At 41.0% G+C, this 27,799-nt stretch overlaps 1 protein-coding gene across 2 annotated transcripts; it reads left to right on the top strand.

Annotated features, from left to right (window-relative positions):
• Nucleotides 1-27,731, top strand: CLTRN (collectrin, amino acid transport regulator). Of its 2 annotated transcripts, none has more exons than XM_075096031.1 (6): nucleotides 1-135; nucleotides 5,568-5,626; nucleotides 12,019-12,104; nucleotides 20,052-20,168; nucleotides 22,961-23,155; nucleotides 27,013-27,731. In XM_075096031.1, the coding sequence occupies exons 1-6, from the start codon at nucleotides 36-38 to the stop codon at nucleotides 27,167-27,169; spliced, it is 714 nt and encodes a 237-aa protein (XP_074952132.1). In that variant the 5' UTR covers nucleotides 1-35; the 3' UTR covers nucleotides 27,170-27,731. The 2 variants fall into 2 exon arrangements, with proteins under 2 accessions (XP_074952132.1, XP_074952141.1); XM_075096040.1 differs by lacking the exon at nucleotides 1-135 and adding an exon at nucleotides 4,558-5,183.
• Nucleotides 27,732-27,799: the final 68 nt, after the last annotated feature.

Below are 27,799 nucleotides of genomic sequence, written 5' to 3'. Positions count from 1 at the left end.
AACCATTGACACCCGTGAAAGTTTTGAAAAAACAAATGTGTTTCATAAATCTTATTTCATTAAGGAATTACACCAATAACTTTTCATCTGTTGTTCAACAGAGTAAGTGCTGTAGCGACAACCATCCTTTAAACTGTAAGTCAAAATTGAGAAATTCAATGATTTATTTGATTAGTACGCTACATTTCATTATGGCATCTTCCCAATATACTAGGGGAAAGAACTGTCTTATGCTTATGTATTTGAGTAGTGAAAAGGAGGATCTTTTTATAAGAAAACACAAAATACATCAGCTGTTACAGATACTCATAATGATTCTGGAAAAAGCTATCATGCCTCTTTGAAACAGGAATACAATAATTGCATTTTTCTCCATTTTGTATGTTCTCTTGAATTTATACACACAGCAGCAGCTTGATATTCAAATACAGGTGCAGAATTCAATTTAATTGATATTTATTATTTGATTGATGATAATTAATCAAATACAATTTAATTGATACAGTGTCAGAAAGAATTGGCCGTTCCAGGCAAGAAGCAAGAGCCATTCGCGTATCTAAAGTAATGTAGCGTTCTGGTCAGTAGTTGTTAGCCCTTACGCTGAGGGCTAACGCTGTGCAGACCACAGGCCTTTTCAAGCATAGTCTGTTCTTGTGGAAACCGTCAAGAAGTTTATGGAACTCACTCTTCCATATTTCCTAAAGAAAAATATACATGCATGGTGTGGTACCCTGTGAACCCCATCATGCGAAGGTCAATACCAGGTGCACTGATTATGCTACACAGAACAGCACAGAACAGAGAAACTTTTCTCATCCAACTTGAAGTTGCATACCATATTCCATTATAAATCTCTGCATGTCTTGTAACATCTGGCCGCGGAACTATGCATTCACAGTGGACCAGCTCTGAGCAAGAGTACAGGTACTCCATTTAGCACACGTTTGCACGCCATTTCCACGTGGCTCTTCTGGTTTCCATTTCTCTTGTATTTCCTACCAGTGCAGACTGATATAAGCAGGTAAGAAGTGTTCACTCTCTCTGTTGTATGCCCAAGCTCCCTGGGGTAAAACAGAAAGACACATTTTGTAGGTGTACAGGTTATTTAACAGTTGTCCTCATTGTAATTTTTCCCATACGCTCCAGCAGGAGAGCAGTGCCTTTCCTCATGAAATCGTACAGCTTTTTTTTTTTTTTTTTCCCCTGGCTGAAGAAAATGGACATAGAAGAACGCATGGGAAATGGCAGTAAATCACTAGCGTGGACTTGGTCCACTCAGAAAATAATGTGTTGATGAGACATTCCGGAAGTGTTGATTTGTGATGAGAAGTGGTCAGTTTCCATTGACACCTCAGGGCTGTTGATTGTGCTATAAACTTGCTAGTGAGGTGGCAGCAGCAGCACAATCGTTCCCCTCTGCGCTGGAAGTTGCTGTTTGTTTGTTCTCAGTGCCAGCCCCGTTCTGGGCGAGCCTCGGTGCTTTCCACTGCAAAGTGCACATTTCAAGGCAATATATGTGAGCTCTAGAGAGCGCGTCCTCCCCTCACCTGCTGCCTAATGGCTACACTGTTGTCTCAAGGGGTGAATGATTTCTCACATACTGTCTACTTTTGTGAGCACTGATAAAACACTCAGTGACAATGTCAGTCACTTTTGCATCGTTACAACAATGACAGTGGTTATGGGCCTCGTTCAACACTGCTCCCCCGAAAGCAGTAACTGGAAAAACTCCCACTTAATGAGACTTAGGTTGGACCTATATCAGCCATCCTGGTGTGTTGGATGATACTGACGTTTGCTTGGATCCTAATCTCACCAACTTCTGAAGTCTGCAGCAGACGTGCAGCATTCCTCGTTTCCATTGCCCCCAGGGTACTGCAAGGCACAGGGTACAATTAGACCTGCAGTTCTTCGGGTACATTTCCATGAGTGACTAATGCTGACAGTAGCACATTGACTCTTTCCTCTTAAGAGTTGAACACAACTATTTAAGACTAAAGATTAACTTCCTAGGAGTTTAAAACTGTTAATTTGTCAAATTTGAAAACTGAGGTTAAGTTTGGCCGTAGCTGTTAATTAACTTATATGACAGCTATCAATTTTTTACTTTCCTGGGATTTTCCATTTCAAAGGCATTGAAAGAAGCAGAAAGATACATTGCTAATCACATCGAGGAGATGGAAGGGTTTTGTTTGTTTTACCAAGTCATATGCTTTCTCGAAATTTCAGCCCTTTCTTGATTTGTTTGGAAGTCCAAATTATGGCATACTGTTAAGTATATACATACAGATAACACGTGAACTTCTGGAGGTCACAAGCACTGAAAAACGTTATAGAGACACTGTTATTTTCAACCATGCAGACAAATTCATTTAGAACAAGAAGAGAAATAGTTATTTGCACTGGCTCGATGATATTTCTAGGATGCAGATCGCGTATGAAATTCTGCATGGCTGTGACCTGTAGCTCAACAGTAGTAAGGAAAAACAAAGTTACTATAAAAGAGGAACTATTTAAAAATCTAATACCTCACAAAGTACTGCATTAAAAACGTACCTCGCGTATATTCATGGAGATTGTCATTCGTGCAAGCAAACTGATGCCTGACTGATTAATCAGTTACAAATGCAGATGTGCTTAAGCAGTACTACATATCTTGCCAAAATGGGAGAAAAGAGGCTGGGCAGAAAGTTATCCATGCATGTGGATTTAGTACAGAGATATGAAGTGTGAAAATGTCTGTCTTCTTAGATTATGCTGATGTACTCCATTTGTAACCTGAAAAGTTACAGTGCTTTTTAAGACAGTATTTAAAAATGTCACTGATTTGAAGAAAAGTTAGCTTTTTGCTAACAGCTTGTCTAGGTGTGCTTGTCTAGTTGGCTTGTTGAAAAACTGTGCTGGCTTTGAAGAAAAATAGCTGTGCAGCAATCGGTTGCTTACGTGCAGTGCTCTGTGCATATACAACCAGATGAGCGCATGGGCCACCAGCTGAATGTGTTTGGCATGCATCGAGGTTGCTGTGCTCATATGTATCAACTGCACGATGCTCCCCTTGTGAGCTCTGAGCTGGGGTGTTTATCACACTGCTTCTTCTCCTGGCCTCCACTCTCTGCTGGAAAAACTCATTTGTCTTGCTTGCTTGCTTGCCAGCAAGACAAATGGGGGAAAATCAGCCATCCTGGCTGGAAGTCAGCAGCCCTGATCAGGGAAGCCAGTCGTGGCCCCTGAGGTTGTTCCTGTTGGGTGTCGTGTGCCGTCGACGTACTTTGACACTGGCTCTGTGTGGTTCAGGGGGAAAGAACTGAGCTACAGTGGTTTACAGCGGGGAGAAGTGGTGATGCCATGTATCGACGCTCCGTTTGATTTGCCTTCTGGCAGCAGGGAAACAATGCTTGGCTTTTCTGCTCTGTTCCTATGTTCTCCAGTATTTTCCCCAAAGGTACAACAGAGTTCAAATGCTCGTTATTGAAGCAATGCACCTGAATTTAGCATGAAACTGGTAAATTCACATTCTTTTAAGAGTTTTTAAAACTACAGTTTTTACAGAAAACTGATAGTCTTCATACATCATCTATACATATTTTAGTGCTCTCCTTTTGATGTGTACATGCAGTGTGTTAAAGCCATCATTAGAAATGAATACATCACTTTTTTGTTTTCATAGGCATAGATTGAATGTCTAAGCAGATAATGTATCCAATAGTTTTGTACTCAGAGCTGGTTGCCTAGCGAGAGTAAACAGATGCCCAGGAATCAGCTTGATTTAATGACTTTTAAAGATGAGATATCACGTCCTTTGACAGTGGCTTCTAAAATAAGATTGAATTAGTGAAACAGTAAGTTTTCCATTACTTGAAAGTCCACGTATTCTTACATAGTAAATACTGGTTATTGTTTTCCATAAATTCAGTCCCACAGTTAAGTAAAATTTTCTCACTGGTAGTCATTCTTGTGAAGGTCCTTGGGTGTACAGTCTCAAGACACACTTCTCAGTGCTAAAGGACCAACTGAAAGTAATTTTGAAGCGATCTTCAATTTAGAAACTAACCATTAATCAGAGAGGCTACTGGGAGAGTACAGAAGCAGGGTGGAATAAAATAATCCTGTCTTGCTGCCCAGATTGCAAAGACTGTTCAAGTACTTGCGATACATTTCAGTTTCTGAATTCTTTCTCCTCTGCATTTCTTTCTTTGTCTTGGTAAGCATTTGGCTACTAGTGTCGAGTGCATCATTAAAGTATTAACGTACGTGTGTGTATATGTATACAAAGTGTCATGTCTACAAAACAAGAATGTCTCCTTATTCAGCATGCTTCCTACGAAGTCTGTTTATTGCACCTCTTCTTACTCCAGTTGCTACTGTAATGATTCTCCAACAGCAAGAAAGTAGTTTGCCACCTTTATAACTGTTGTTTTCATGCAAAGCAATGCCTCGGATGTGGGGGGTTTTTGTGTGGAATGAGGTGTTTGCTCTGCCGGGCTCAGACAAGCTCCTGAGCCAGGATGTGGGATTGGGGTGGGGATGGGGGGACGCAGCACTAAGGCTGCCAGGTCTGCCCTTCAGATGTGCTGTGAGTTTGAAGGCAAATGAGGGGCAAATCTGGACCCCCAGTTTTTGGGGCTGGGGCTTCTGTGTTCATTACACATTTCTTCTGGAGGAATGAAAAGAGTGCCCAGTCTTCCTTTATCCTCAAGGGCCATCTGTGGGGCCAGCCAGTTTCCCAGGGAAGCTGTGGGTAGCAGCACCATGTCCCGCCACCACAGTTGCCAGCTGCTCTTGTGCGAAGTCCCTCAGACATCCTGTGTGCCTGTCTGACTTCACATCTGGTTGGCCTGGAGTGCTGTGTGAGGTTTTGTATTATTCTAAACAGGAAAAAGGAAAATTAAAAATTTGTTATGGCAGGGTTTTTTTAGTACAGCGAAAGGTAGTAAATAACAGGAGACCATTGTTTCTAGTGACTGTTTTAGTTAAAATAATGGGGGTTAATTATTAAACCTTTTACTTGGTTGCCCACTTGTGCTGCTGATGCTTTAATCCTGGGTCACAGAAAGTTTAAGAGTGCTTTACAGGGGAGACTCACTTCTTTTTGCCTCAACCTTTCCACACTGACGGGATGTTACGGGTTTTGCTGCTTAGTCTCTCTGTAGTGGCCATTGCTGATGGTGAGCTCTGCAAGCCAGGTAAGTTTTGGAGCTGATTCCCATCCTTCCCCATGTAAATGTAGCTATGAGTTTATGTCTACAAAGCTATCAGCTTCTCAGGTTTTTATTTTAACTGGTTGTCTCCAGTTTGAAGATTGAAACGCTGAGCATTCCCTTCTTTTATGAGTTTGCAAATTAAGTACCGGAGTTGATCTCACTTATTTTAAAGAGGTCATGGTAAACCTCACTGAGACTCTGTAGGGCTGTGGCATTTTTCATGCTAGTAACTTCTGTTCTCCTAACCAGGTGATCTGTTCAGACACATTTAGAAGCTGTGATTTGTGAAATAATGAGGAAAGTAAATGATTTTAAATCCTATTTTGTCTGACTCAGTATATGTTTGCTTTTTTCTCTTTGTGACAGATGCACAGAATGCTTTCAAAGTACGGCTTAGTATCAAAACAGCTTTGGGAGACAATGCAGTAAGTAAAGTATCTTCACATATTCTTTCTAACTGAATATCTGCCAAAATAGAAGTAATATAGACTGTAAAATTTCTGAAGGCAGCGCAAGCAATTTTTTCTGAAGTGTTAATTGTAATAGCTTGCTCAAGTCATGATCCAGGCATCCATTTCTTGACATTCGACTAGCCCACTCCTTAAAATGGCAGCCCTTAAGAGAAGTATAAAGCTTGCCTTTTCATAAAGATAATTTTCTGTCAAAGATTTTTTTTTCCCCCTGGAAAAAACAGTAGAGCTGTTATACTTTATTCGTGAAAGGTGCTGCATAAATCTAAGTCTGTATTTTGGGGAAAGCACTTCTGCTTGAGAGTGCTAATTTTAAAGTCAAGCATGTCTGGGAAGAGAAGCAGGAAAAGATTGTTAGGTCTTTATGAAATGGGACTTTATGTCAGTCTCTCAGCCAAACATGACCTGTAGAGGTCATTCAAGCATATCTCATCAATTCCCTGCTAATACAGATCTTCAGATAGTGGCCTTTCTTTGCCTGTGGCGCAGAGGCTAGTCTCAAGAGGACTGAAATGCTTTGGCTTAATTCCAGTCCTTGGACTTAATGTAGAAGTACTGGTGGGAGCAATAAGGGTCTGTGATACATAAGAGATTGAGACATTAGCTGACCGCATGGTCCTTGCTGATCTAAAGCACTATGAAATATGGCAGAGCCCAGTACTTAGTTTGCAGTTTTGAATACTTGTAGCAAATCTGCAGCATGTTACAGAGCTCAGCATAAAATTAGATATGAAATGTCTTGGACAGTCATCTCCACTGGAAGTCTGGTGTCTGATTACATTAGGAGCTCTGGAAAACAAAAAGCAGTAGGTTACATGTTATAAGAGGTTGGAGATATAAGAATCTTCCTATGACTGTAGAAGCTGTTCTGAAATTACCCTGAAATATCAGGTAATTTAAACTAATATTAGCACGGTCCTAATTCCACTGGTAGCTTCATAAACCAGATGAATTGGGAAGAAGTATTCAAGATACTTGCTAAAGTATTTGTCTGTGGAAATTTGTGTTGAAGTCAATTCTCTCGGGTGAGAGACTTTAATTAAACAGTAGTGCAAGCCTGGTTTATTTAAAAATTTATTAAAAATAGTGTAATCCTATGGCTGAAAAAATGTAAAAATCATTATTAAAGCTCATGTTGATGATAACTGCTAATATTTTGATTTAATCTTTGTTTAAAATAGTAGCAGAGAATGAAAATAGCAGTTCCCAGTAATGCTCGCTCGTAGTGCTCTTTAATTCTCCAACTATAGTAAAATAAGGGGCTTTTGCTTGACCATTTTTAATTTTTTTTATTTTTCATCCAAAAAGGGTATGATTCAAGTCATTGATCTTCAAGGCACTTTGTATTACAAGAAAAAAAAAGCAATAACTGAGGAGTCTGTTCTTTTTTGTACATAGATAGTACTTTATTTCATGTAACAAAGTGTGTGAAGGCCCAAAGAATGGACAATCTAAAACAGCATTTTAGAGCAAAAACATGCTGAAAGTGGTACGATGCCTTACAAAATTACCCACAAATAATGAAGAATTTTTTAGGTGCACAGGTAGGAATTCCTTTTCATAGCTATTGTAATCTCTGCAAATGACTGAAACTGAAAACTGAAAATACTATCAAACTGAAATTGATTTTGGTTGAAGAATTTGGGACAGCTTACTTTTTATTTTTATTTATTTTAGAAAAGAAAAGTGTAATACTGTCATTGTATCACAGTAGGACACAGCCAGCTTAGAATATCTCGGTATGATGCTTTGCTACTGAATTCCATTTCATTCATTTCCAAGTCACTTCAAGCTAGATGATAACAGGAAACCCCGATACTGTGAGCATTTTGCTCTAGGACTGGCAGGATGACTCCAATGTACGTTCAGGGGCATGGGAAATAGGTTAGTGTAGTTTTCCACATGGTTTAGTGCACACCATCCACTTCGTGTGAGGCTGATAAAGACAGGACACCATTTTTTAATTTGTTCACAAGGTAGGCTGTACTTTGAGGCAGGGAGTGCCATTTAGTGTATTTATATAGTTCTTATCACAATGGAGCTGGAAAGAGCAGCTAAGTTAGGGTAAGTATTTACCTGTTATCATTTTAATTGCAAATAATGGGTGTACTTGACAGAGACATTGTTTGCTAACCAGTGGGAGGAAGCATGGTGTCTGTAAGCCTAAATGGAAGGAGGGTGATTTATGAGTCTCTGAGGTTGGTATTAACTGTATGAGTGGCTTCTGGAATAGCTGCTAGTCAGTAGTTGCTTCCTACTCATAGAGTTAGCAGAGTAGTAGACGGTTAATTCAAAAGGGCCAAAGACAGCTAGGGAGTGAGCTGAAGTGATGTGCACGGAGATGTCTCTGTAACTCTGTGTCACCACTCAGTTTAACCATAAAAGTCAAAGATCTGGCACCTTAGGCCCTGCGGGCAGGTGAAGTAGAAGGTGCGCTTCCTTTCTGGCTCATGTATTCAGGCTGTTTCCAGGGTAGAGGATGAAGGGGAGAAAGGCTGACATGCACCTGGTGTCTTGCCACTGAATGGGACCCAGAAGTGTGTGTGTGTGTGTGTAGCCACAGTGCAGCCTGAATGGCTGTCTAGTTAAAACAGAGAACCATTCAGGAGGGAAGGGACCTTGGAAGGTCCCTAGTCTTCTGCTGCCTAAAGCCAGGTCAATGCTGAAATCACATCAGGTTGCTCAGGGCAATCTTGTAATATTATAATCTCATTCTGCTAGCTTAAATCTTGTCTTCCTTAGAGCACTACTATAGCATTTCACCCCATCAACAACCTACACTCATCAACTTTTAACCATTATCTCATCAACCTCCTCTTTCACTAACAGGCATTTAAGACTGGCTTTTGCAGTCAGCTGTGTCTAATTCTGGTCCTCCTTAACATATAAAGGACAGCAAGTGCAGCTGAGCCAAGGTCTTCATGTTTGTTGCTTTGTAGAGCAAAGAAGATGGTAAACGTTAATAGTTCTGATACCATCATGTAAGTTTTCACTGATAAGAGAGTTTTGTTTACAGTGTGTGGTTGCAAATAATATTTAATATATTTCCTCTATAGCAGCGCAAAATATGCATCAATAGCTGCACTTTATAGAAACGTAAGAACAGAAGCAACATCTTCGGCCATCAGCTGCAGTCCAGGCCTTTGCAATTGGGAGATAAAACTGGTAAAGCTCAATAGCAGAATGATTCAGGTTCCCTTGCACCTATCCCTCTGACTGGAGAAAGCTGATGATTAGAAATTGGTTTCTGGCAAGTCGTGCCCACCTGTCCTGAGTTCATACAGTTTATTAGCTTAAAGGTATTCTTGCCATACTTTTCTCCCTCATTATGTTGCCTCCCCACTGTGTATTCCTGCATGCAGTCCCGTACAGGTGTTCTTGTTCATACGGAGCCCAAAGGCATCTCCATCTCCTCTACCTCCTGTCTGATCACCATTTTCTTGGGGCTTCCTGCCCTTCTGCCCAGAAGGTTGTTTGCAGCATCTTCTCATCACTCAAGCAGACCCCTGATTTCTGCTGAGCTTTCTCTGCCAGTCTCCTGCCCCAGTTCTTGCATCTTTCTGTTTATTCTGTCTTTTTAAAAGTGCCTACTCTTTCAGCTGGGGCTGGAACAAATTATTTCCCCTGTTATTGGATACCCTGTTTGTTACTCTGACTTAAAGAAGCTCTAGGCGTCTGCATTATTTATGAAAACTGAATATTTGATAGTGACAAATTGTGCATATATACATGTACTGCACTAAACATAAACATATCAAGCGCATATACTTGGTAGTGCTGCATTGCATTTGTGTCCATGTAAGCATGGAGTGTGTTCATCATTATCCATTTTCAAGACAACTGATTAAATTATCTCTGCAGCTGGTTTAATCCATTGGATAACAAACGATTTTTTATGTCCTTTTGGACCTGTTCTCAAAGGCTGCAGATGGCATGTAGGATTCAGTCAATAGTACTACGCACAGAAAAAGGAAGGTCTTCCCTTTTAGTGCTGCAGATTGTGCTCCGTGGTTTAAATACAGATGTCTTTAAAATTACAATAAATAGTTTTCTGAGTCTCATCTATACTAATTCCTCTACTACATTATCTCTTTTAGTACTAGTTGCTGTCATTACTGTCACGTTTTTATCAGTGCAGTGGGATCAGAATACAGGATTTTATAATTTCTTTTCAAAGAGTCTCTCTTTTTTTTTTTTTTCTTTTTTTTTCAGTTACAGTTCCCAAATGGCATGCATTATCACAGTATGCTTATACCTTCCTTCCTTCGCAAGGCAAAAGTGGTGACTCAGAAGCCAGGTTCTCAGCACTGCTTCTGGATTTTAATGCTACTCAAGTTGTCTTTCGCTCACCTTTGTTGTTCCCGTCCTGCTGCGTCTCCTGCCCGACAGAAAAGGACCTGAGGGTGCTGGTTGACACCTGCTTCAATATGAGCCAGCAGTGTGCCCAGGTGGCCAAAAAGGCCAACAGCCTCCTGGCTTGTATCAGGAACAGTGTGGCCAGCAGGAGCAGGGAAGTGATTGTCCCCCAGTACTCAGTACTGGTGAGGCCACACCTCGAATATTGTGTTCAGTTTTGGGCCCCTCAGTACAAGACAGACACTGAAGTGCTGGAGTGTGGAGAAAAGCAACGAAGCTGGTGAAGGGTCTGGAGAGCAGGTCTTATGAGGAGAGGTTGAGGGAGCTGGGGTTGTTTAGCCTGGAGAGGAGGAGTCTGAGGGGAGATCTTATCGCTCTCTACAACTACCTGAAAGGAGGTTGTAGCAAGGTGGGTGTTGGTCTCTTCTCCCAAGTAACAAACGATAGGACGAGAGGAAATGGCCTCAAGCTGCGTCAGTGGAGGTTTAGCTTGGATATTAGGAAAAATTTCTTTACTGGAAGAGTGGTCAGGCATTGGAAGAGGCTGCCCAGAGAGGTGGTGGGATCACCATCCCTGGAGGTGTTCAAAAAACGTGTAGATGTGGCACTTCAGGGCATGGTTTAAGAGACATGGTAGTGTTGGGTTAATGGTTGGAGTTTTGATGATCCTAGAGGTCTTTTCTAACCTTAATGATTCTACGATTTTATGATTCTATGATCTCAGAGATCCCATTTCACAACTCATCATTTGTCTAGGGATGATAAGTATGAGCAGTATGACTTTCTGCCCTTTAAATGACTCCCTCCTTCCCTGTGTAGGTTCCCAGTCCACAGGATGCCAGAGCAAAACGAGGCCTGGAAGTTGGATTCCCTCTTTCTGCAGAGATGTTACAGCCCTGTGCATCCAAAATCAGAATTTAAAAACCAGAATTAAGATTTGGCATTTTCAATGCTGTTTTCTCTACTGCTTTTTGATGTATGTTGCTGTTTTCTGAATGCATTATAAATGCCCACGAAAAAGGAGGTCCAAGTTGTCAACAGGGTTAAGTATCCACGCCACTGGGTTTCTGGTTTGGATGATTACAGTGCAGATTTTTTTAATGCTGAAAGTTAAAGATTAGATTTCTGTTCTGATTGACTGAAGAAAGCTGCCTCTAACCTCCATTAATATCATTCCAAGAAACTATTAATCTTTGTAATCTGCTGAAAGGCGAAATTCAATCAGTATGCCTCAGTCATGGCTCTTATTATAAAGATGTAATAGCTGCAGTTCTTATAGGTCATTGGAATTGCATATGTGAGTGAAAGTCCAGGGGAACCTAGTGAAGCTATCTCAGAAAACTGAGGTTATGGAAGCATATTTTTTCATCAAGACAACAGAGAACAGTTTTTGGAGCCTGTATTTTACTTCTTATTGGAGTAGTAAGGATGCTATTTTCTTTTGTCTCACATCTGATGTAGTAATGGGTACTATAGTTGAGTCTGTCTTGTTGCAAGGATTGTGTGCAGCAATAAGGCCATGATACAATTTTATTTCCTGGTGCCCTGACATCTAGCTCCCAAGAGTGCCTTCAACATTAGCTTTTTTTATTTTTGGGCAGAGCCAAATAGCCTTTGAGGGTGGATTTAAACTTTCTACTTTAACAGGGTTTATCCAGCAAAAGAGGCAAGGCCACGGATGCAGCTGTGGGGAGAATTCTAGTAACATGCCGAGTCTTTGGAACAAGAAACTTTACGTCTCCAGTTGGTCAGCTTTCAGAAAATGCAGTTTTTGGAAACTTTCTTTGCACTTTATATTGCATTTGATAACAGCTGTTAGAGAAAGTCCTTTGTGCACACTAAATAATGGGCAGGAATTTATTTTCTTAGCACAACCAGAGAATTTATTCATTTTCTTGATCAATATAGCGTTTCAAGTTCAGTGACTGTTTTCCCTATCTGTACTGCCAGCACCAGTGCTGAAACTGATTATTTTCCGTCTTCCTTTACAGTATGCGTGGGATGCTAATGAAGAGTACCTCTTCAAAGCAATGGTAGCTTTTGCAATGAGAAGATATTCCAGCAAGAGCACAACTCAGTAAGCATCTACTCTGATTTGCCTTATACATATTAACAATGGTTCATGTTGTGGTCCATTCTCTGCTGTGCTGAACTGTAGAAATCATTATAAATAGCTCCTAGAAACAGACTGTTCCAGTGTGTTTCTTTGACACCCAGATATAGCATCCCACTCTCTCTGTCTTAAGCAATGTTCAGCCTTTAGACCAGTATCCCTTTTGATGTGTCCTGATTTTGGCTGGAATAGAGTTAATTTCCTTCCTGGTAGCTGGTATGGTGATGTGTTTTGGATTTAAGATGAGAATAATGTTGATAACACACTGATTTTTTAGTTGTTGCTGAGCAGTGCTTACACTGAGTCAAGGACTTTTTCAGCTTTTCATGTTGCCCTGCCAGCGAGGAGGCTGGAGGTGCACAAGGAGATGGGAGGGGACACAGCTGGGACAGCTGACCCCGACTGGCCAAAGGGATATTCAATATCATATGACATAATGCTGAACAGAAAAACTGAGGGGGAGTTGGCCGGGGGGTCGCAGCTGCTGCTCAGGAACTGGCTGGGCATCGGTCAGCAGGTGGTGAGCAATTGCATTGTGCATCACTTGTTTTGTACATTCTTTTATCACTATTATTATTTTCCCTTCCTTTTCTGTCCTACTAAATTGTCTTTATCTTAACCAATGAGTTTTACTTTTTTTTCTGATTCTCTCCCCCATCCCACCAGGGAGGGGGAGTGAGTGAATAGCTGCGTGATGGTTAGCTGCCTGCCAGGTTAAACCACATGACATGAACTGACACAGCTGTGGATCTCAGTGGGATTGTGCCAATTCACTCTAGCAGAATCTCGCAGTAGGACATGATACCTTCTGGAGACCGTATACAGAAGAGGTGAAGGGACACATTGGCAAGGTCAAGAAATGCAGTACAGATCCTTAAATAAGCAGCTCTGGTGCATGCTTTCTGAGAGCACAGCTTCAGCAGTACGCTGAAGATGAGCTGACTCAGAGAACTGGAAGGTGGATAGCTGAGCTAGTGCTGTGTTCTGCCGGGGGTATCTATCCTAATATGGCAGCGGTTGAGTTACCTAGCATCAAGAAGTTTCAGATGTTGCAGTTCAGACATGAATCAGACTTTAATTGGTTTTGGGATTAAATCTACCCTTAGGTATTGAATATTCTTCTCGGGCTTCTGATCCTTGCTGCTTATGAAATTAGATACCAGATTAGACAGACCATTTAGTGAGCTGTATTTTCAGTATGTTCTTATCTTTCTTAAATGAGAAACCTTGTGTGTTTCTATAGGCCTATTATTTTTTCATTGTTTTTCAATCTCAAAGGAAAGATTTATGGTTCTGGTAGGCTAATGAGGATAAGGTTCTCAATTTACTTTAAAAAAAGCTGCTTCAGGCTGTCATTGCGTCAGATGAAGCATATTCCACATTTGCAAATATATTAGCTAACTTTAGTCACATGATGGTTATTCTGGCTGCCATGCTTTATCTTACGTAGAAGGTGATTTCCCCTTCCATGTAACAGGAGTGTTTGGTTCCTTGCTGTTTCATTTTTATTCCTCAGAAGTTGTGTCCTTTGAGCAAGAGAGCCATTACACCAAACTTAACAAAAACAGCCAAATATGCTACTGCACCCAATTAAAATGACACTTAAAAAAGAGAGTTCAAGATATAATCTATTTAAAGGCAATTATGCAGGGCCTTTTCTCAGGTTTTCAAATTACAAATTAGCAGAGTTTTCATCCTGTATCTGATTCATAAAGATTTGCTTTTGTATACTTGTTTTAGTCCCAGGTCCTTTGTTTTTTAAATTATTATCTTCCTTCAAAGTCATGGTGCTTTCATACAGAAAAAAAACCTGTGTCAGAAGCCAGTGATCTTTTTCCTCTTCAAGCACCATGGCTCTTTGCAGACTCAATTAATGTTAGAAAGCTTGGTGCAGGAATGGGAAAAATCAAGCCAGTATGAAAGGAGTTGAAGTTTTAATGGAAGTTATCTCTATCCACTCTAGAAAAATCACAGAATTTAATGCTCACTTAATTAGTTTCCTACCAAGACAATTTTTCCTATGGACAAATATGATAAAGTCAGTGTTACTCCAGTTTTGTGGTGGGGTTGCACACATCAATAATTTCCTGCTACTCTGTCAGAGGAGAAGTCAGTATAATATTTGGAAACAGCTAGGTGTGGGCGACTTTACCTCTTTCTAAGATGGTATGGGACTTCCTCATGGGGTATAACTTGTTGGTGTGTACCTTGGAGGTATAACTCTTCCAGGACTTCTAGATACCTTTGGGGTAACATGTAGACAGCCTGTCAACTGAAGGACAACTGTGCAGCTCTAAGATCAGGTAGAACTTACTAGGCAACAGACTGAGGAGTTTTTTAATCTGTAGACCTCTCCCAAATCCCAGGGGATCTCAGAGTCCCCATTCAGTGACGGAGAGCTAGATGAACCTCCTAGTAGACCCCAAATAACCTGCCTGTTACATGGGAGCAGAAAAGCTGTGAAAGCCTCCATCCTGTTAAAAGTCCTGGATATAATGCACTCCTTTCCCCACCCTTGTGGCTGGCAGCTGGAAGGAACTGGGCATAAAGGAAGGAGAGCAGTCCATCTCCATCCCCTCTGCAGTGGCTGTGGAGGTGTGGGAGCACTCAGCATCCCAAAGGGTACAGCAGCATGCCGTGCACACAGGAGTGGCACTCTCGCGTAGCTGGTAAGGATAGTGGCAGGGGCTTGCAATATGGTGAAGAGGGAGGCAGAAGCAGGAGCTTGTGGCAAATAAATTACATTACACTACAGGAGCTTTTACAGATAAATGCCAACAGATTTTCTTGGGGAGCTGTAAAAGATCAATGATCAATTATTCTGTTGTGAAAGAACAACCAAATTTCTTGTGTCTGCACTCTGGTAGCATCTAAATTTACCCAAATTTTGCATCTGGTGAATTACAGATTTTTGTAACAATAAAGACTTATGAAAAATTCACCAGTATTTTACATAACCAAATATTGGTTCTGCCGGGGCATAAATTCTGCACAGCGCCATAACCAGGATGTGACAAACTTCCCCTTTAACATCCCATTAATTTCTAACACACCCAGAGCCCTGCAGTAACTCACAACCACAACTAACTCCCACGTGAGACCAAATGCCATTAACTTCAACAAGCTGGATCAGGCTGCAGAATAATTTGTCTGGAGGATCAGCATAACCATTGTTGCAGTCTGTCCCATCATTTTTGAGGTTCAAAGTCACCTTTTGTTAGACTTCTGAATCTGGATAAAAGCCAGCCTGTAATGACAGGCATTTGAATGTGCTGCTGGAAACTGCAGTTGATGCTGCTGTTGTCCTTGTGTAACCACTGAGTGACCCAACGCAGAATGGACAGGATTGCACATTACATCTCGAGTTCTCTAAAGTTAATTTCTAAACTAAAATTTAACAAATCATGAAGCTGTGTTTAATGTTTGAAAGGCTTGTCAAATTTTCAAGTTTGTATGAAACAGAAGAAAGACACAATCCATCACATTACTCAGTAATTATTAATACAGATAAAATAAATACTTCTTTTTCGTGGAGAAATAAACCCCTTCTATTTCCTGCTCTATATATGGCCTTTCACTTTATTCTCAATACATACATTCATGAACTACGTAAGCCACCCTTTGATCTCTCAGTGTTAAAAAATGATTGTTTGTAGTCTGTGTTAGTAACCCCCGTTTCTCTAATCTGTGACTCATTTGAAATAATATGCATCTCTTTTGGGCCTGAGACTAGTTAATCTTTAGAGCAGAAAGAATGCCGTCACATTTACTTTCATCCAAGTAGCAGAACCTACTTTTGGTACATCTTCCCCCCATTGGTAGATAAAAAAAGCTGCAATTTTCCTCATGAAGTGACCAAAAAAAATTTCATCAACGTCTTCCTAAGACAGGCTATTTTGATACTAAAACTACTGTGACCATTTAGATCAACAAAATAAGCTTCTAGAGTTAAAGCTGTTACATCAAAGTGATCCCATAGCTGCAGGTCACAAAAAGGAAATAAATAACGTTCCTTTGTAGGAGCAGTTGCTCAGCACTGGCTTGGAAGAGGCCAGATGATTTTGGGAGAGCTGGAGGTAGGCGCCTGGGACTTGGGGACTGTGGTTCTCCCACGAGCAAAGAGCCACTGTAGGCACTCAGCTTCCTTTGAGTCTCTGGCAGCTTTCTTACCCCTAAACAATCCTTTAAATCTCCACAAGGATCAATGATAGTGTTTCAGGCCAAGGAACCATGAGGGTTTCCTGCACTCTACTCACTGGTGTTCACCTGTGTATATTAAAGGAAATGCAATTTTGGACTTTTGCCATGGTGCTATAAGGCAGAATCAGGATCTTGTAATGTCTGTGGAAAGGGACCTGGGGTCCTGGTGGACAGGAAGCTCAACATGAGCGAACAGTGTGCTGCTGCGGCCAAGAAGGCCAACAGGATGCTGGGTTGCATCAAAAAGGGCATCGCCAGCAGAGATAAAGAAGTCATCATCCTGCTCTACTCAGCGCTTGTCAGGCCACACCTGGAGTACTGTGTCCAGTTCTGGTCCCCTCTATACAAAAATGATGTGGACAGGCTGGAAGGGGTCCAGAGAAGGGCCACCAAGATGATCAGAGGACTGGGAAGCTGCCATATGAGGATAGGCTGGGAGAGCTGGGTTTGTTCAGCCTTGAATAAAGGAGGCTCAGAGGGGATCTCATCACCAGGTACCAGTACTTCAGGGGCAGCTACAAAGAAGATGGAGGTTCCCTTTTTACAAGGAGTGACATGGAGAGGACAAGGGGGAATGGACACAAGTTCTTTTGGGGAGATTCCGACCGGGCATGAGAGAGAAATTTTTCACATTGAGGACAGTCACCATTGGAATAATCTCCCCAGGGAAGTGGTTGACTCAGCCATATTGGACACTTTCAAGATTTGTCTGGACAGGGTGCTGGGCCATCTTGTCTAGACTGTGCTCTTCCTAGAAAGGTTGGACTAGATGATCCCTGAGGTGCCCTCCAACCTGTGATTCTGTGATTCTGTGAATTTTGATGATAACAGTCTCCTATAATGCCCATGACAAAAGTCTATCACCTGCCAAGGAAATAAAAGGATGTCCACATATATATGCTTACAAATACACTTAATTAGCATAGTGCATGGAGAAGTCAGGTTTCTCAAATCTAAACAGCGTAAAGGTGTAGTTCTGTGATGCTTCTGCATGCCATGAATCAAACCTGTGTGCAAATAGCACAGGGGGGAAAAAAGGCATACCTGCTGCAAAGAAATTGCCACATTGGTGCTTGTTGAACCAGTCTGCTTTGGTGTTTTCTCAATCCCCTTTGAACTTCTCGTGAGCTGTATTATTCTCTTTGGAGCCTGGAAGGATTTACAGCATTCAAATTCCGCTGATGAAAAAGTGGTGGCAATGAAGCCAGGTTTTGTATGCTTATAATCGAGTAAGGATTTTCAACACAACAGGGAGCAGGAAGGAGGCAAAAATTTACATATCCTAGTGTAAGCCTTGCTGCCTGATTGGTTCAGTGCTGCTTGTTCTAGAGAAATGCTGCCCCTAATGATGACCGAGTGCCCTATCTCGTGCTGAAAGCCTTGGCACTGTAGGGAAGATCCCAGGCTGAAGACACTTAAAGAGTCTGTGAGTGAGAATGAGGAGGTCAGAGTGTTTTGCCAGTCTTTGTCTACCAAATTTATCTTTCTCTTTGGGGATCAGACTTTCCTCACTCACCCCATTTCAAGAACATCTGTAGGGCAACACAAACCCAGATTTTCCACCTGGACCAGTTTTTGATTGCACCACAGAAATTCCAGCTTTGAGAACTGCAGTAACATGAGGCTTTAGGTCCTACTGTTATAAATTCTCCTGATGGAAAACTTCCTCTGCAAATACAATTTTAGATATTCTGTGAAGTCAGCAAGAGTTTGTCAGCGACCAGCCAAAAGTAGACTCTTTTTTTTCCCCTCCTATAAATTTTGTGCTTTGCTTTTGTTTTGGGAGGAATAAATCTCCTTTCATCTTCTGACTGTTGCCAGCAAACTGATGTGAACCTCTTTCCAAATTCCAGAGGATGGCTTTCCTCTTTTACCCACAAAAATTCTCTGTATTTGCAAAATTGACGTTGTTCCAGAGAGGGAAAAGTAGGTATTTCAGCTCTGCAAAATCGTTGCTCTACATTTCATTGAGTATCTCTATGGAATATATACCTTCTCTATAAAAAAAAAGGCACCCAGAACTACCCAGGGCACCCAAAACACCACCCAAATGAGCTTTCAGCAGTAAGTAAAATATTTTTGCAAAATATCCATGATCAACGACCGCGATTAAGCCAATGCCTGCTCTGCCTTAAAAGCGAACTCTTCCTTTTCTGGACGGAGACTACACGTTCACCGGCAATTTTAGTTCCCTTGTATTCCCTCATGCTTCCTGCTCCTCAGGCCACTGCAGAGGTCATTTAATTATGTTTGTAATTAGCCAGCAGATGGCACCACAAAACAGAGCTCTGTGGCGGGGGAGATGGCGGGCAGGGATTTGTCACCCTGAGAAAGAGCACAGGCTGGAAGGGAAACGTTGAAATGAAAAGAAAATGTTGATGGACAGGTCAAACCTTAAGACCGATTATAGTAGTTAGTAATGGTCATTACAAGCATCACTGCGGTTAATTAAAAGAGGAGCTGCATTCTTCACTGGCTCACTGCAGGGCTTCCTTCTCCAGAAGAGTAGATAGTAGCCGAAGACTGATCATCCCAAGCGGGGTCTGTCAAGACAGGGTGGCTGTGTTGTGCTTGTGGCCAGGTAGACCTTGTGCAAAGGTGAACCAAGTCCAGGCTGCTCCCTGGAAGTAAAAATGATCCTAACTCTTGGTTCTGGACTTTCAGAATATCTGCTTGCTGCTTGGGCATGGCCAGTAAATCTGAATCCTGAGCCAAATTCTCTGGGTTATTTATCAGTGAAGTAGAACTAAATAATTTTTTTTCCATTTCTGCCTCTCAAGCTATCTGTCATTGAAGTCATAAAGGCTTTGGCTCTCGTTTTGTAATACATACTGTGTTTCTTCCCATGCTGTAATAAATGCCACTTTCTACACTTCCTGTATATTACACAAGTTTGGCTGGTTTGTATCTTAGTTTTGTGAATAAACCAGGAAGAGCTAAAAGAACATAGGGACACCATCTGTCCTCAGTCACTGTTATGATACTAAGGTATTAGCCTTCACTTTAGTTTAAATACTCATGATGATGTCATTCCATGAGGTTTTTTGAACAGTAGTTCTACCATATACTAACTAGTGTTAGTGGTAGAAAACAGATTTGTAAGAATCTGAAAAAAGGCATTTAAAAGACATTTTGCACACTTTTTAGTTAGTATGCCATGAGAAGCTGTGTGCCAGTGCCCTTCCACTATTAACTTCACATAAAGCTGAGCAATCTTCTTTTACAACAGATAAGAGGACTATTTGTCATAGCATAAGCTAAAGGGCATAGGCCAGTGCCAATATAATGTTGAAATTTAGCCTGTTGCATCCACTCTGTGCAGAAAGATGTCAAAAAGAGTAACATCAATTTCACTGCTCTGCCCTTGAACAAATGTATTATGTAGAAGGTCTTTACTCACTTGAAAATCACGTGGGGAATCCCCCATGCCTGGCTCCTGTGGTATTAGCTGCCAAAAAATAGATGGTAACAGATTCAGAAATTTGTTTCAAGACTCAAGTTTGGTCTCAATAAGCTTAAATTTTTAAAAATCACATTGGGAAATGGGAAATGCTGAGTGATATTTCTTCCTTGGTCATTAACTGTTACCTTTTTGAAATGTAAGAATTTTTTCCCCCTCTAGATGAAAGCAGTATTTTAAGAAAATCTGAACTATTTCAATGGTTCCTTCCATGCTACTTTAATGATGATTTTTCTTTTAACCATCCACAGAATTTCCAATGTGCTTCTCTGCAATGTGACGGATCGGGTGTCATTTTGGTTTGTAGTCACAGATTCTTCCAAAAATGTGACGACTGTTCCTGGAAGTGACGTAGAGGCAGCCATCAGGTACAGTCACTGCCTCTGCAGCCTTTTCTCCCTTGCTGACTGAGGAAGCTTTCTTTCTCTGGGCCTTGTACGAGTGACCACTCTGCCTCTTTAAGGATAAACTAATCCAAGTAGTTAAACCACCAAGGGGTCAGTACTCTTTCATGCATGTGATATTGGAAGGATTTTTAACAGTCCCACAGAACACAAAGCATATGAGCCTTGGGATTACAGCTTTGGAAGGAGCCTCTCTTAAGGCTGGAACCTCAGATGAAATGTAGTCCCTTTCCAGAGCCCTACCTGTAATTTGCTGTCCAATGCATGGCACATGCACTGCTCTCATCCTGCTGCTACATTTCTCAGCGAGAGAGCCTTTATTCTCAGATGATGGAATTGCACACTTTCTGAGTAGGATTTATATCATTTAACTCTTATTGCATGCCACATGTGCATCTATACCTGGACTAATGCTTCCTTTCAGTGCTTCTCAAGTTCATCTGGCTTACTTTAGAAGTCAGCTTTCACATGAGAAGAGCTCGTGTGAACTCTTCATGAGCAAAGCTGGCTGCGTCGCAGCGTGGCTTAAACAATTTTATACTCGCATTCCTTTCATACCAGCTCTTTATAGAATGCCAGTCACTATCAAACCTGAACATTGCTTTTACAAAGTACCATGCAGTACAAATCAGTTCGCTTTCTACTCAATATCGCATTCTGTAGCCAGTAAAAGCAAGAGTGTGGAGCTGAAGAGGGAGAAAGAAAAAAAGTAGGCAATCTGACTTCAATGGTCCACCAAACCTGCATAAGGGGTTTATAAGAATGACTCCCACAAGCAGCATAACTCATGTACATTTCTCAAGCATGGAGTGGAGAACAGATCTCTTTGTTGTTTTTAGACATTCTGTACTTTGTCTTGAAAATTCTTGAAAATGTTATCTCTGCGGAGGTGTAATGCCTAATTCCTGATGAATGAGTGTGCATTCTTTTGGGAAGATTAACTTTTAAGCTTATGAGCAGATTAAACTCTTTCCTACAGAGGCACCAAACAATAGCTTCATAGCATTAGTGAAGGAAGCAGATTATTTATTCACTGAAGTTCTCTGTAAGTGTGCTGGAATGCAGGGGTTTTGCATTTCTGTTATTCTTTGATACGTTCAGTAGCATAAGCTGATTTATTTAAGTCTTTTATGTGCCCTGTTTGCCACAGAAATTGGATGCTATTATAGTATGTTTGTTTTTTAACTCCTGTCTATCACCCAGTAAAGAAGAATATGCTATTTATGAAAAGTTTTAATTCCTACCTAACTTAGAAAAAAAAATAAAATGGTCTATAAAACTACGATACTTTTTATTCAGCTGCTTCTGGTTGCAGGCTTCAATACTAAATCATTATTCTAATTCTTCACACTACAGCAGCATGTAAGAACACTACCCATGGACCAGGATTTTATTGTATGAGGTTCTCTACAAACTAAGAAGTAAGAGGACGGCAAACCTTCTCAGAGCTCTGCATGAGTCCTAAGATCTGCATAAATATACACGAGATATATTTATGCATATACAAATACAAAATTTACCTGTAGTTACCTGCATGTGTTTCAGCACATAATTCTGTAACTCCAGCCATTAGATGAGGGTGAACAATGCTTATTTCAGCTGTTCACAATGATCCTTTTATATCAACAAGGATGAAAATCTTTTCTAAATCAAAGATGGCTTGCCTTATTATGAGTCTTATAATACGCCATGGCTTTCAGTCCTCTCCAGGAATGCTAGCTTTCCATTAAGGCTAAGAACTTCCTGTTTAAGGGACAATCAAACATTATGATTTCCAAGAAAAGAAATTTGCAAAATCTTACCTGTATTTCCTGTATATCTGTTCTTAGGAAACACTTGCTCTATGGTAAACAAACTGAATTGTATACAAGAAAGAGATGCTGTAAATCATACAACTGCAATGAAAAAGAATCTCTCAGAACCAATATATGTCATACATTTTCTCAAAAATTTCTAACATTTTGAAGAAGCGAATGAAAGGTACTGCTAAAGCCTTTTAAGGCTGTTTAGATTCAGACCCAGGAATACCTGGAAATGCTTAGAAATGATGATTGTAGGTAAAGATATCCATTAAAGGGAAGCAGTTTTACTACTCATACAAAAAAAGAAATATTTCTCAGACTTTGTTTCTCATAATGGAAAAAATGTGCAAAGTACAAGTAAAGTTCCCTTTAGGTGCATCCTGCAGGGAAGAAGGGCTTGTTGGCAATAGTGATTCTTCTGGACCAAATCATACCCTGTGCCTCACGGACCTAAAAAAATCTACAGCAGCGAGGGCAGATGTACGTGCCCATAACGTGCAGGATGGTTCAGTCTGAGGAATCAAGGGGCACTGATAAGTAAATCCTCTGAGCATTGCAGGGTAGTTCTGCCACCCCCATGCTGATCTTGAATGCTGCACAAGCAAGACAACAGAGCCATCCTTATAGATTACAACCTGCTGTGTCTTCAGCATATGGTCCAAAACAAAAACAAGCGATAGTACTGTACTTCAGGTCTCATCTGTATTTCCCAATTTTTCAGGTAAACGCCTACGAAAGTCTGGTGTTCAAAACCCTTGAAATGTGTGGGTGTCTGTAGATTACTGACAGGGTCTATGGTAAAGTTCTGTGTAATCCTACCAACATCATGCTGGATCCAATTCAGCCCTGCCAGACTTGCTGCACATACATGAAAATTCCTTTTTTTTCTTCTACCCTTTTAACTTATAAAATACATTTATAAACAGTTGTGATGTTCTTTGTGTTTTTATGAAGGATGAACAGGGACAGAATCAACAATGCCTTCCTGCTGAGTGACAAAACACTGCAGTTCCTGAAGATAACCTCAACCTTATCACCTCCTGTTGAACCCTCCACGCCTGTCTGGCTTATCGTTTTTGGTGTCGTTCTTTGTCTCATTGTGTCTGGAATTATATTCCTCATTGTTGCAGGGATTCAGCAACACAAAAAGTAAGCTTAACTTTTCTTCTGTTTTAACTGAATACTGGCAAGTTAAGTCAGCTGGGCTGGTTTTGCTTTTCAGATCAGCCTCAGAGAAATTATAGCTGTGCTCCTCCCTCCCTTCATAGGTAAAGATAACCCGTGTGTACTTTTCCTAGGAAAGGGGTTAAAATTTTTAACTGTGAAGTACCGATGCCTTAGTAATACTGGGGTGTAATGAGGAAATAGGGAGTATAAGAATATGATCCTGGAGGCCACCTAACTAGAGATGATAACTTTACCAAGACATTTGCTGTCATTCTTCTCAAGAATTAGTGTGCCATAGGTGAGCCTCCTCTCCCAGACTACTCCAGTAGCTACCAAGAGGGAGAAGGCCGGCAGTGACTGTGCCCCTTCCAGGGCAGTAGTGTCAAAAGCAGGTCAGAGCTAAAAAAAATTTGGATCTGCAGTTTGAGAAGCCTCAGTAGGGGACACAATAATGATTAATGTGTGGCTGAAGAGGGCCAGCTCAATGGTACGGTGCATGGTCTCACCTACCATTTATGACCTGATGAGTCCAAAGTACCTAGTCCTTCACAGGCTCATGACCGGATCTCCCCGTAAGCCTAGGTGTTTGCTGTTTGGCAGTAGGGTAGGAGAGAGCTACTCTCTTTTCCTCTCAGTTTCTGCCCTGTGGTGGCACTGGTGAAAAGAGAAGGCTATTCATGATTCCCTAGTGTGAGCATGTTGGAGCAGGCCAGAGAGTAGGTGGAGTTTTGGTCCTGCCATCTCTTTTGGCTCAGAGTTGGGCATAAGGAATAGGAATTTCTCAGCTGAGCTGAGATTCTGCCATAGAAGTTCAGCCTCTGCCACAATTTAGGCTGCCACAGACGTTAGGTTAACACAAAATTATGACTTCAGCAACAGACTCATACATTTCAGTTCTGACTTCACTTTGCGTTCAGAAGAGTTGCAGGAATTTGTGAAACCCCTTTCTGTTTTCAAAAAACAAAAGTCAACAAAAACTAGATGGGAGATGCTGTTGGGAAAGAGTCTGGGCAGATACTGGAGATGTGTGGATAGTTTAAGCCCTGTCACAACCTTCCATGTAGTATGGGCTATATTATTTTATCTCCTGAACTTAGGTGACCTCTTCTGTAAAACTGGGGAGTGATGTTGCTACCTGAAGCCCATGCCTGCCCTCTGTGTAGTATCATGGCTCTGTGTTCTGTATAGCACCTAACTCAAATGGGGTCTTTGAACATTTCAAATAAGTGTAATATGAATAAATTATGCTAAATAGCTATGAATTTTCTAGCTAAAGTAATGATTTGTGCTTTATATCAGGCTGAAAGACAGCATTTTCCCCACTCTGTTTTCAAAATATCTCAGCTGAGCTTGAGCAATTCCCCTCAATATGGTGTAAACTACATGCTGTCATCATCATACCACCAGTAATACGGCTTGTTGCTGCCTGGCTATGGTCACTTGGCATCCTTTCTGTCTCATGCTCTTGTCCTTTTAGTTGTTATGCTCCTTTTCAGTTTTCTTTCTGTTTCCCTACTCTTCTTCCTTTACATATAACTTTTCCTCTGAGCAGATTCAACCATGACTGAATTCTAACCCTCCCTTCACATCAATGGCATGTGCAGGCAGGGGCAGGGGAGTAAGACAGAGGCTAAACCAAGTATATATTTTTTCCACCTACTGCTGCAAAGGCTGGAGAGGTAAAAGGGACGATCTGGGCTATTTGGCTTCTCAAAAGAAGAGCCAGACACCAGAGAAGAGAATTTCAAAAGTGCTCATCTCTTTTTCAGGCACCAATGTGACCAGGTTGTCAAAGACTTCAGCATAGCCAGTAACGAGTTTTCTTGGAAACCTGTCCAGAGCTAACATAATGGCAGCTTTGTTGCCTAGTAAGCTGGGTTGGAAATCTGGCTCCAAGGATGGTGTTGACTTCTCATAAACCTGGCATTTGTCTTTATTGGCCTTTAAAGTGCCAGTTAAATACCTTGGTTCAGTTAAGCCCAAAAGCACGTGCTTCAGGCTGTTCATACTCAGGGTGGCAGGGAAGCACATGATTGGCTTGTAATGGAGTTTCAATAATGAGTTAGGTTCATGCGTCATTTCTTGAACTGGAAAATTTTCTTAATTAGGTCTTCACTGTGCATCACTGCCAGCATGTAAAATTCCAAGCCTCGGCTGCCTGCAGTGTGAAAAGCTCCATGTGATTGTAGCCCTTGCCTCTGTGGTGAGCTGGATCAGGCACACTGTCTCCCAGTCTTATGTCTGTTCTCCTGTCATCACAGCAGTAGGACACCTCTGTCCCCAATAATAGATTTGGCACCTACCCAGGGCAGGACCATCCTCTACTGTCTATGCTGAGCTTGACTGAAGCCCCCCCCTACCCCCAAAATCCCATCTGCAGCAGAGGCCATAAACGTTTGCCTTGAGAAGAGTGAAAACAGAGTAAGGGCACCCAATGCTTCCCTCTATTACTCTCCCAGCATCTACTCTGCAGCTGGAGGTCTTCATGAGCTGGTCTTCATATATTGGGTAACCCACAATGTTTTCTCTTCCCTTAACTTGTTGAGTCTCCGCTTGGACTCACAGAAATTTATAGGGTCTCTGAATTCCTATGGCAACAACTTCCACACATCACCTACTCCTCTTGTTTCTTTTAAATCTGCTCCCTAGTATCTTTTTTTTTTATGTTCTGCCCTCACAGTTTTTGTATTAAAGAACACTCCTTTTAAGTGTTGTAAGAGCAGATACAGCGGCCAGAGGTTCCCACTGCTACCCCCACTTTTATTTTTAGCAAGTCAGTAATGCCAAGAATCAACCAAAGGCCAATAAAATTTTATTATTGTTAATATCGCTGTTATTAGCAGTTACACTGAGTCAGGTTGTTATGATTGTCCTGAGTCAGATAGTTACAGTACATGTTGTGGGATAGGAAGAAGTAGTAGAGCTGACCTTTGAGTTTCTTATCCTCTGAAACCGCTGATGCTGCAGGCTGTAAAGTACAGAAGGTTTTTCAACTATGAACTAGTAGATCTTAAGGTCAGAATAAATCTGGAATTAAAGGAACATCATGACATGTTGACTGATATTTCTATATTAAATCTTCTCGTGGTTTATTTTTAGATAATTTTATTCAGCATTTTTTTAGATAATTTTATTCAACTATTTTAATATGCTTTTGGTAAGAACTGGAGTCTGTAAAAGTGAAAGCCATGCAACTATTTTGATCTAGAAAACAGAAGTATAAACTACTGGGTAGGAAGGTGGCTGTTAATGAAGTTTGAACTGAAAATGCAGATTTGCAGCATTAAGAGTACCTAACTTCTGGAGAAGATCATCAAGGAGTGTGAGGGCACTCAAGTCTCTGTCACTGGAGGCTGTAGTCTAAAGCTGATCTGTTTCTAAAAAGTATGTTTTAATTTGTCCACATCATGGGGTGAAATCTATGACATACATGACAGGGTCAGACTAGATGTTTAGTGTGGGCTTTCCTGACTAAAGCAAAAACAGATTTAGAGTTTTTTTTTTCCCATTTGCGTTTTGCACCAACTTTTCCTTCTGCACCCTCCAGTCATTTTACAGAACAAGGAGCTGAAGTAGTATTTATAACAAATTTACAACATGTTTACTCTAGGTTTTCTGGTTCCTGGTCCTGACCTCAAACCACTAAATCAGGGCTTCCAGCCTGTGGGCCTCCCACCTTCCATGGTATATTTACAAGAGCAAAAAGGTGCACCAGATTATGCCTTTCAGACATAACCTATGATAAACCTCTGACTAAATATGCAGGTTTCTGTTTGTGGTATCGTGGTGGAGTGCTACAGGTCAACAGAATAAGATGGTTTTCTCTCCCTTGTTTTTAGAAAGAATAAAGAGTCAGCAGAGAGAGAAAATTTAGAAGAGAAAGGCGAAGTGACAGTAACAGTAGAAAATGGGATTCCTTGTGAAACGCTGGATTTAAAAGCAGGCCACATTAATGGTGTCTTTGCAGCAGATGATGAACGGTTCACGTCCTTATGAAATGCTGCCATTGCTATCTGGTGGTTTTTTGAAAGACTCCTGTGCCTACCTTATCTCATCACTACTCCTGAATGTCAAACATGAAGACAAGAAAAATGTTCTTTCACTTAATTTCCCTTGAGAGAACCTTTTGCTGATAATACATACACTCAAACCTCCGTTACAAAGCTTTTGTTCATGTGCAAAGCAAATGAGAAGACCTCAAATGATATCCATTAAAGATTTCGAGATGATGTGTGACAGAACAGGGTTGAAACCTGCCTTGTGTCAGGCATTTAATTTTTAATGATTATTTAAATATGTCTATTGCTTGGTTTTCCCTGATATAAATGTGAAACTGTGTTATTCCTGAATGTCACTGGGGAGATCATCTATCGCTGTCAGTTCTTGCTGGGCTTTCTTTCAAGCCATATGCAAAAGTTTCTCTGTAAAATGACTTCCGTTTGCTGATATGCAGTATGCCTTTGGATGGAATAGTGATCAGTGCATGAAAGTTTTAGGTTATCGAGGAAAAAAACCCAAGCTTTTACAGCCTCTGTAAGAGCAGGTTAAAAGCAGCCAGGTCATCTGTAGCTTTAGGACTACCAAGTATCTGGTACTAAAAATGTTTTTCACTTAACAGTCAAAGTC

Source organism: Phalacrocorax aristotelis, chromosome 1 (genome assembly GCF_949628215.1).
Source record: "Phalacrocorax aristotelis chromosome 1, bGulAri2.1, whole genome shotgun sequence".
Taxonomy (NCBI): Eukaryota; Metazoa; Chordata; class Aves; order Suliformes; family Phalacrocoracidae; genus Phalacrocorax; species Phalacrocorax aristotelis.
Note: the sequence above shows the minus strand (reverse complement) of the source record. Positions and strands in the feature narration are given on the sequence as shown.

Excerpts from the sequence above, each read along its gene's own strand:
- CLTRN (XM_075096031.1), top strand. The coding sequence starts at position 36 with ATGTGTTTCATAAATCTTATTTCATTAAGGAATTACACCAATAACTTT. Across the intron at positions 136-5,567 it reads CGACAACCATCCTTTAAACT|ATGCACAGAATGCTTTCAAA; the intron begins GTAAGTCAAAAT and ends TCTTTGTGACAG. Across the intron at positions 20,169-22,960 it reads GACGTAGAGGCAGCCATCAG|GATGAACAGGGACAGAATCA; the intron begins GTACAGTCACTG and ends GTTTTTATGAAG.